General features: G+C 41.9%; 1 protein-coding gene across 10 annotated transcripts in view; it reads right to left on the reverse strand.

Moving 5' to 3' along the window:
• The window catches only part of LOC137372521 (uncharacterized), a 203,681-nt gene extending 194,422 nt beyond the window's left edge, over nucleotides 1–9,259 (reverse strand). For all 10 annotated transcript variants that reach the window (XM_068036406.1, XM_068036403.1, XM_068036407.1 and 7 more), the window contains exon 1: nucleotides 9,067–9,259. In XM_068036406.1, the coding sequence (XP_067892507.1) occupies nucleotides 9,067–9,112 (46 nt within the window). In that variant the 5' untranslated portion in view covers nucleotides 9,113–9,259. The remainder of the gene's footprint in view (nucleotides 1–9,066) is intronic.
• Nucleotides 9,260–10,511: the final 1,252 nt, after the last annotated feature.

Here is a 10,511-nt window from a genome sequence, read left to right on the forward strand (position 1 = left end):
AGGCACAGAGTGCAAAAGCAAGGAAGCTATGCTAAAACTTTATAAAACAATAGTTAGGCCTCAGTTGAATTACGGTGGCTAGTTCTGAGCATTGCACTTTAACAAGTAAAGACTTTGGAGGGGGTGTAGAGGAGATTTACTAGAATGGTGCCAGGGACAAGAGACTTCAGTTATGCAGACGAGAGAAATTGGGCTAATTCTATTTAGAGTGCAGCATGTCGCTTGCAAGGCCAGCATTTATTGTCCATTCTTAATTGCTCTCAAAGGCAGTGGTGAGCTGCCTTCAAATCACTGCAGTCCATTTGGTGTAGCTACACCCACAGTGCAGTTAGGTAGAGCGCCAAGATTTTGACCCAATGGTGAACGAATGGTGATATACTTCCATGTCAGAATGGTGTGCATGTTGGAGGGGAACTTGCAGATGATGTTCCCATGCATCTACCCCGCACGCCCCACCCCCCATCCTTCTAGGTGGTAGAGGTCACGTTTAGAAGGTGTTACTGAAGGAGCCTTGGCGAGTTGCTACAGTACATCTTGTAGATGGTATACACTGCTGTCACTGTGCGCCGTCGTGAAGGGAATGAATGGGGTGCTGATCAAGCGGGTTGCTATATCCTGGATGGTGTCGAGCTTCTTGTGTGTGTTAGAGCTGCACTCATTCAGGCAAGTGCAGAGTATTCCAATTGACTCCTGACTTGGGCCTTGTAGATGGTGGACAGGCTTTGGAGAATCAAGAGGCGAGTTACTCCCAACAGAATTGCCAGCTTCTGATCTGCTCTTGTAGCCATGGTATATGTGGCTCATCCAGTTAAGTTTCTGGTCAATGGTAACCCCCCAGGATGTTGATGCTGGGGAATTCAGCAATGATCATGCCATTGAATGTCAAGGGGAGATGGTTTGATTCTCTCATGTTGGAGATGGTCATTGCCTGGCACTTGTGTGGCGTGAATGTCACTTGCCACTCATCAGTTCAAGCCTGAATGTTCTCCAGGTCTTGCTGCATGCAGGTATGGGTTGCTTCAGTATCTGAGGAGTCACAAATGGTACTGAACACCGCAATCATCAACAAACATCCCCACTTCTGACCTTATGATGAAAGGAAGGTCATCGATGAAGCAGCTGAAGATGGTCGGGCCAAGGATTGCCCTGAGGAACATCTGCAATCTAGGGCCCAAAATGATTGGCCTCCAACAACCACAGCCATCTTCCTATGACTCCAGCCAGTGGAAAGTTTTCCCCCCAATTTCCATTGACTTCAAATTTTACTCAGGATCATTGATGCCACACTCAAAGGCTGCCTTGAGGTCAAGGACAATCACTCTCACCCCTAGAATTCAGCTCTTTTGTCAATATTTGGACCAAAGCTGTGTTGAGGTCTGGAACTAAGTGGTTCTGGCAGAACCCAAACTGAACATCAGTGGGCAGGTTATTTCTGATAAGTGCCACTTGATAGCACTGCTGACACCCATCTCATTGCTGATGATTAAGAGTAGACAGATGGGGCAGTAACCGACCAGATTGGATTTGTCCTGCTTTTTGTGAACATGACATATCTGGACAATTTTCCACATTGCTGGGTTGATACTAGTGTTGTAGCTGTACTGGAACAGCTTGGCTAGGGGCACAGCTAGCTCTGGAGCACAAGTCTCCAACACTCCAGCGGGATGTTGTCAGAGCCAGTAGCCTTTGTTGTATCTAATGTGATCAGCCAATTCTTGATATTCCATGGAGTGAACCAAAACCAAATTGGCTGAAGTATCACTTATGTGATGCCAGGGTCCTCAGGAGGAGACCAAGATGGATTGTCCACTCGACACTTCTGGGCACTGATGGTTGCAAGCGCTTCAGCCTGGTCTTTCGCGCTCATTTATTTATTTTTTAATTTAAAGATACAGCACTGAAACAGGCCCTTCGGCCCACCGAGTCTGTGCCAACCATCAACCACCCATTTATACTTATTCTACATTAATCCCATATTCCTACCCCATCCCCACCTTCCCCTACCACCTACCTATACTAGGGGCAATTTATAATGGCCAATTTACCTATCAATCTGCAAGTCTTTGGCTGTGGAAGGAAACCGGAGCACCCAGCGAAAACCCAAAAGGTCACAGGGAGAACTTGCAAACTCCGCACAGGCAGTACCCAGAATTGAACCTGGGTCGCTGGAGCTGTTAGGCTGCGGTCCTAACCACTGCGCCGCCCTCATGTGCTGGGCTCCACCAATCATTCAGGATGGGAATGTGCGCGGAGCCTCCTCTCTGTTACGGACAGGGTAGTAAGGGGTGTGGGTGGTTCTCACTGTTCACCTCCCAATTGACCACAATCATATTTTGTTAAAACGATGCTTTTCACCAGGGGGTCTTTAGGGTCAACAAAAACACAGACTAATGACAGTTTTATTTTTACCTATGAAAAACCATTTTTTAAAAAATAAATCCCGAAATGATCGCAACCTCGCCCGCACACACATTCACCGTCACATACATAGGAACATAAGAACTATGAGCAGGAGTAAGCAATTCAGCCCCTCGAGCCTGCTCCGCCATTCAATACGATCATGGCTGATCTCATCTCAGCCTCAACTCCACTTTCCTGCCCGTTCTCCATAACCCTTCGACCCTTTACTAATTAAAAATCTGTCTATCTCCTCCTTAAATTTACTCAATGTCCCGGCATCCACCGCACTCTGGGGTAGTGAATTCCACACTCACGACCAATTGAGAGAAGTAATTTCTCCTCATCTCTGTTTTAAATCTGCTACCCCTTATCCTAAAACTATGACCTCTCATTCTAGATTGCCCCACCAGAGGAAACATTCTCTCTACATCTACTTTGTCAATCCCCTTAATCATCTTATATACCTCAATTAGATTTCCTCTCATTCTTCTAAACTCCAGAGAGTAAAGGCCTAAACTGCTCAATCTCTCTTCATAAGACAAACCCCCCCTTCTCTGGAATCAATCTAGTGAACCTCCTCTGAACTGCCTGCAATGCAACTACATCCCTCCTCAAGTAAGGGGACCAAAACTGTACTCAATACTCCAGGTGCGGTCTCACTAATATCTTGTACAGTTACAGCAACACTTCCCTACTTTTATACTCTATTCCTTTAGCAACAAATGCCAAAATTCCATTTGTCTTATTACCTGCTGCACCTGCATACCAGTTTTCTGCGTTTCATGCACGTGGACACACAGATCCCTCTGCACCGAAGCACTCTGAAGTTTCTCTCCATTTAGATAATTTGTCTTTCTATTATTCTGACCAAAACTGATAATCTCACACTTATCTACGTTAAACTCTATCTGCCAAATTTTGGCCCATTCACCTAACCTATCCATATCCATTTGTAAATTTCTTATTTCTTTATTGCAACTTACTATCCCACCTATTTTAGTGTCATCTACAAATATAGCTATAGTACCTTCTATCCCTGCATCCAAGTCATTAATATAGATTGTAAATAGTCGGGGCCCGAGGACCAAACCCTGTGGCACCCCACTAGTTACATCCTGCCAACCAAAAAAGGACCCATTTATCCCGACTCTCTTTTCTGTTGGTTAGCCAATCCTCCATCCAAGCTAATAAATCACCCCTAACCCCATGTGAATTTACATACACAATAGATAGAGAGAAAAGGGTAAAAAAAGACAAAAAGGTAGTTTAAAGTCCCAAGTCAGGCAAGTGTTCATGGTTTACAGATTATTGAATCTTCTCAGGACGAAAAGTCTTTTTTCCCCCAAAAGCTTGCAGGCCTGATTATTCGCAGTCTTGAACTTGAGAAAGTATTGTAGAGTTGTAATCCAGCCCAAAACAGGTTTTGGGTATTTTATAATCTTCACAGATGGTCAGTCTCAAAGTCACTTTGTGATGTCTGTGCTGTTGTGGCTGCTCTTGGTCAGCAAGGTTCGTGCTTGCTGGATCCTTCTTGCAGGCTGTGATGTCAACTGGATCTCCCCTCTCTTTCCCCAGAGAGCTACCTTTTTAAGATCAAAATCTATTACACTGGGGTTTCTGTTAGGAGACACATGGCCCTCTCCCCTGTTGTGAGCACATAATGGGCCAGGATAACCTTGGCCATCATTTGATGTTTGATCGGTTATGATGCTGCTGCTTCACACATTATTCATCTTGGTTTGGCTATGAACCACACTGTATCCAGCATCCTCTGCTAATATACATGTTGATCAGAATCATTAATATACAATAGCTCCTTACAATTTCAAAGGGGTTCTCCCAGAGCTACTTCAGATGAGGTGAACAAGCCTCGTCCTTGCAGACGGATTTGTGGATTTCCAGGAGAGGTCACATGGCCGCTACTCCATTTTTACTGTGTTTAAATGCCTGCGCTCGTGATTTTGTTTAGAAGTTTACTTATTTAAATTCATAATTCTTCCATTTCATTGTTTATTTTATCATGGCTCCTTCCGTGCATGACATCCCGTTAGTTGTTTAATTGTCGACCACCATTCACAACTGGATGTGGCAGGAGTGCAGTGCTCGGATCTGATCCGTTGGTTGTGGGGTCACTATGCCCTGTCTATTGCATTCGGCTTCCACTGTTTAGCATGCTAGTAGTCCTATGTTGTAGCTTCACCAGGTTGCCATCTCAATTTTAGGTATGCCTGGTGCTGCTCCTGGCGTGCTCTCCTGCACTCCTCATTGAACTAAGGTTGGTCTCATGGCTTGATGATAATGGTAGAGTGAGGGATATAGCAGGTCATGTTGTTAGATCATAGTGGAATGCAATTCTGATGCTGCTGATGGCCCACAGCACCTCATGGATGTCCAGTTTTGAGCTACTTGATCTGTTCTGAATCTATCCCACTTATCACAGTGGTAGTGTCACACAACACAGTGGAGGTGTTCAAAATCATGATGGGCTTTTATTCTGTTTCCAGTGAGAAAAGTGTTAGTAATGAAGGGGGAAAAAAAGGCTTGCATTTATATAGTGCTATTCATGATGATCAGATGTCCCAAAGCACTTTTACAATGTTGTAATTTAGGAAACGCAGTTGTCAATTTGCACACAGCAAACTCCCACAAACAGCAATGTCATAACGACCAGATAATCTTTTTTTGTGATGTTGATTGAGGGAGGGATAAATATTGGCCTGGACAATGAGGATAACTCCCTAGAAAGACTGTGAAATTGCCTCTTAGGGTACTTTTCTATATTGATTCTGCAACAAAATCACTTTCAGATGTCACTCATGCGTGAAGTACAGCACTCATCAAATACACAGTTCCCAGCCATTGCCTTGTGACAGTGCGAGTGTTACAGATGAGTGTTTGTTCTTTTGGCAAGATTTATCCTAGTTTATATTTTTAGCAGTTTATTGACAGACTAAACAAAGAAAAACTAGATTGTCATTCCTGCAAAAATCATCAAAATAAATTTTTAACTTTCCACATGATGCGTCACTCCCAAACTGCCACTACGCTTGCTGCAGCATATTCTAATTGGCTGGATTTAATGGTAGTAATGACAGTGAAACTGTCAGTGTTCATTGCCATTACTCCACTAAAACTCCACAGCAACTTTGGGAATCCACAAATGCGCAAAGTAAATGTGGAAATCTAGAAGTTGCTGTCAGTGATTCTACACTCCTCCGGGAGGGGCGCACTATTGAGGTCCAAGAGTGTAATCAGTGAATTGATGAGAATTTCCATTTTTAATGCTGTTAGTCTCACTAGAAAAAGGTTGAAAATTGCACCTTGTTGAATAAGGCGTAACTAGGCTTTTAATGGTGTATCAAGCTCAATTACAGCTAAACATCCTCAATGGCCCAGAAAAGCTAATCTTACAATCGTGGAATGTCAAATTTCTCCATGATTAAAAAAATGCACATCTTAAAATATCAACTTAAAATTATTTTATCTTCACATTCATTTATTTTGCTATTTGGAAATGTAACAGTGAAGAATAATCAATGCTTTAACTTCCTGGTTTGCTGTCTATGAGAACACTTCAATGTGACAGGCTACTTATCTTGCTTGTTGACATCACTGCTGCTGGACCCCTGACAATCCCCTTGACTTGAAACCAGATTAAAACTGTGAGGAAAGGGGAAATCCACACCAGAGATCGCTAGATCTTTATGAACAATGGTTTTGAGGACAGCAATGAGCACCATTACTTCATCGCTAACCCACAAAATCTAGCTGTTAAATTTTACTGGCAAATTATAGCATAAATTCACCAATGGAGGATTCAGGAGCACAAAAGGTTCAAATTATGCAGTTCGCTGCCAATAATTGCCATTGCAGCAAGTTGAAGACCAGTATGTTATAGATTATAGTGGATTCCACAATTCTGGTCTACATTTTCAAGAAAACTACAAATTAGTGGCCTTTATTTTTTTTTAAAATCTATTTAATTTTCAGCATTCTTTTCAAAGCCCAGGATACACAGCAAGATGGTGCACAGCATGTACCAGATTGGAGTGAGGTACGTAGTGTTAGTTTTTTAAAAAAAACTGAAAATCATACAATTTGCTCTACAAAACACCCACCAATAAAGATCTTAGTGCCAAAACACAATTTGACTTATTTAGTCACTATAAATCAGTCCCGATAATATGGAAATTATGCCATATACTAAATCATATCCCTGACCCACAATAAGCAATGCAGCAAAAATCAGATAGTAAACGTAGTAAAACAATACATCAGTGCATGTTTCCACATCCCTGTCAAATTAACCAACCCAGGCTACATCCACACCTTTCTATCAAAATTTGCACCTAATCGGATAAATTTAATATTAATAAAATAGCAACAAAACACAACTGAAGAGGATTGCAATGTACTAACCAAAAACAGCATCCAAGAACAAAAATGAATCACTACAAATCAAAATTGGGCAGGTAGTAACAGCTACCAATGAAACAAGAATCACCCAATCAGATCACTCCAAACATTGTAAATATAAGATCATGATTCAAAACAATAACAATCAGTTGAGAATTTAGATCAAATTTGTTTACATACAATTTATAAGAAACCCAGAAAAAACAGTTCTGTACAAATGCTCATCATTACTCACAGTTAATTACCCATACAATGTTGTAAATCCACAAAAGATGTTTTCAGAGACCTACTTCTATTTTATTTTTTTTTTTAGAGATACAGCACTGAAACAGGCCCTTCAGCCCACCAAGTCTGTGCTGACCAACAACCACCCGTTTATACTAATCCTACATTAACCCCATATTCCCTACCACATCCCCACCATTCTCCTACCCCACCTACCTACACTAAGGTAAATTGGCCATTGTAAATTGCCCCATCAACCTACAAGTCTTTGGCTGTGGGAGGAAACCAGAGCACCCGGCAGAAACCCACACGGTCACAGGGAGAACATGCAAACTCCGCACAGGCAGTACCCAGAACTGAACCCGGGTCGCTGGTGCTGTGAGGCTGTGGTGCTAACCACTGCGCCGCCCAATGCATTTACAAAAGAAACAGTAAAGACGAATGCAATAATACAAGGCGTAGCCAAGTACTGCAAATTCAGGATGCCAAGAAGTTGTTGCCTTAGGCCCTCTGCGCACTCTCCAATTGGAGAATAAGAATGATGTGAGTAGTAAAGGATCCAGTCTCATGGTTTTTTCTAGGCCAGGAACAGGATGTGGAGGCCACACTCTGGTAACTGCAGGCATGCTCTGTCTGAGGGATTGAGCCAGGACAGATTGGCCTATATAAAGGATCTGAAACCAGAAATACAGGCAGGTTCAGATCCATGCAACAGGAGCGTACACCACCTGCCTGGCATCACAAGGGAGAGGAATTGGCCCTGTTGTTAGCAGGCCCACACACTCCAACGTGAAGGGCCAAAAGTTAGGAAGTACATTTTTTTTTTTCTTATGTTAAGAACCTTTTTTAATGTCTAATTACTTTTATTCAGGCATCCCTGAGTTTATTTGTTATTCTGGAGACAAACTCCTTCCATCCCCCAGTCAATCTTATCTTCTTTCAAGAATATTTCTGTTAATGTTTCCTCAATGCAAAGGAGTGTGTTTCTGGGTTAGAAATACTTGTATTAATGTTTCTCAGAAATTCTACAATATTTTTGTAATTCATAGAATAGTCACATAAAAGTCTTAAATTTTACTCAGCATTACCTATATTTTTCAATAAAGTTTAAAAGTTGCTTTCAAAACACATTTTGTCATGAGGCATGAATCATAAAAATTGTTTAGTGTTTTAAAGCTTTTGCAGGTCATGGCTATCCGATTTCTTTGTCAAGCATGAAAATTGCCAGAGGCACCACGTAGGGTTTCATGGACTTGAAACGTTAACTCTGTTTTTCGCCCCACAAACATTGCCAGACCCACTGAGTGCATTGCAGCATTTTCTGTTTTGATTTCAGATTTCCAGTATCCACAGTATTTTGCTCTTAGATATGTCAAGGGAAATCAATCTACTCTTGTATGCATTCTTAAATATACATTTCTTTGAATTCTGTTCAGGCCCTATTGTGGTATATGGAAATGACACTTAAAGAAGGTGAATTAGAAACAAAAGGTAGGCAAGACTCCGATTATTAAATCAATGAGAAAGAAGTAAATTGGGGTAGAAAACGAAAAAAAAGTTTGAAAATGCAGGAACTAATAAACTTAAAATAGGATGAATCACAAGACTGTGGCGATTATATCTCGAAAATTCAAAACTTTATGTTCATCCCTGTAATTCGGAATGTAAAAAACGTTGCTCACGAAAATGTGTTCAATTAAAAAGGGCAAGGTTAGAAAGTCAGTATGAAGTCCCAGAAACAGGCACACAGGTTGCTGGACAGTTTCACCACATACAGAACTCGTCCAAACGTAGGGACTCAAGCATGGAATCAACATGCAGAAGATTCAATAATATTTCAACCAATCTTTTAAAAAAATGTTCAGCTAAATATTTGCAAAGGTTAAGATACTGAAGTCATCTGAATATTGTAAATCACAGAAACGTTATATACGACTTTTGTTCAATGATCAGTGTATATAATGAAGCACAATTTTACAGTCAACAGCCACGAGCACGGATTAAGATAACGCAGCAACTTCTCACCTGCCCTAGTAAACCTGTTGAGTTTTGTTTGGCTTTTCGCTAACATCGAGTCTCCAACAGTCTCAAAACCGAGGACGTAAAGAGACTGTTTCCCTTCGTAACATTTATGCGTTATTTATCAACGTCCATTAATAAACTACAGCGTTAAACGAAATCTTACTATCCACCCGTCCCCCCCCATTCCCACTTTGCCGCCATAGTGGAAGCCCAACTGTCTCTGCACGCGGACCGCTCGCGACACACACCTACTGCTGACGCACGCCGCAGCTTTTGTGACGCAACATGTTGTAATCTCGCGAAGGTTCGTGGGTTTTCCTTTCCGTTCGCATTTCCCGCCGAAGAGTCGGGCTACGTTTTTTTGGCAATGCAAGCTCCAAATGCAGCCTTGCGTTTACTGACAAATCAGGAGTTAGCAGGTATCGAAATGTCACCATGACTGCTACAAAGGAATTTGGTGCTTGGAAGGGAATTCGAACCTGTGTTATCCATTTTCTTCATTTAGGCCAGTAACTGCCTGATCATTAAGCGAAGACTCTTGTCTAGTTTTTTTTCGTAGGCTAATGGCCTGAGTCCTTCCCAGACCTCACAAGTAAAGTTTGGACCTTTGCTGCCCCCGGCTTATCCCCTGCCTCCCACACTGCTACACCATAACAAACAATTAGCCAAGTTTTTAGTCACCAGCGCAGCCTCCCTTTAATCCAATCTGCGAGACCTTTTGAGTTTGTTTAGGATTAGATTTAACTCTGATACACTCCAAGATAGAATGGCCTGCCAATACTCACTATCTGGGCGAACAAATAAAGACTGATCACTTGGACGAGTTTCTGGAAAGTGCCCAACGTTTGTGTTAAGTCTGGGGCCTTCAGAAGAGAAATGAGTGAATAAAGGAGAGGAAACTGGAAATAAACTACATTTAATGTAATGTTATAAATCTCACCAATTTTGGTAACAAATATAAATTACTAGATCTTTGCTTTGTAGATGCTGCAAATAGAACTTTATTTATCCTTGATTAAGAATGTATAGTTTGGGAATTTTCCTTATCTTGACAGTGTCAGGCAAGCCCCCCGCACCACTCCCCCCCCCCCCCCCACCACTTGCCAAGACTGAGGGACACATTATTTCACCATATGAAATTTAAAACTTAAAATTGTGGCTGGGAAGAAAAGAGGGCCTATCGCAAAGAATTGCCAAGCCCCTGACTGGAAAGATGTTTGCATAGTAACAGACAGTACTTGGAACGGACAAAGCGGCCACTGCCTGCTCCAATTTAATCCACAATAGACTTTTGATACCAGACGTTGAAGCATTCCAGGTTAACTACTAAGATGGACGAATACACAAACAGACGTGGTCAGACCAGTTTAGTCACATGATTAACTGACTGTTGGAGTTTTTTGAATTTGAACTGGCCACAGGGTTAAAACTCAGAAAGTTGTTTGCTC

This window comes from Heterodontus francisci, chromosome 8 (assembly GCF_036365525.1).
Source record: "Heterodontus francisci isolate sHetFra1 chromosome 8, sHetFra1.hap1, whole genome shotgun sequence".
NCBI lineage: Eukaryota > Metazoa > Chordata > Chondrichthyes > Heterodontiformes > Heterodontidae > Heterodontus > Heterodontus francisci.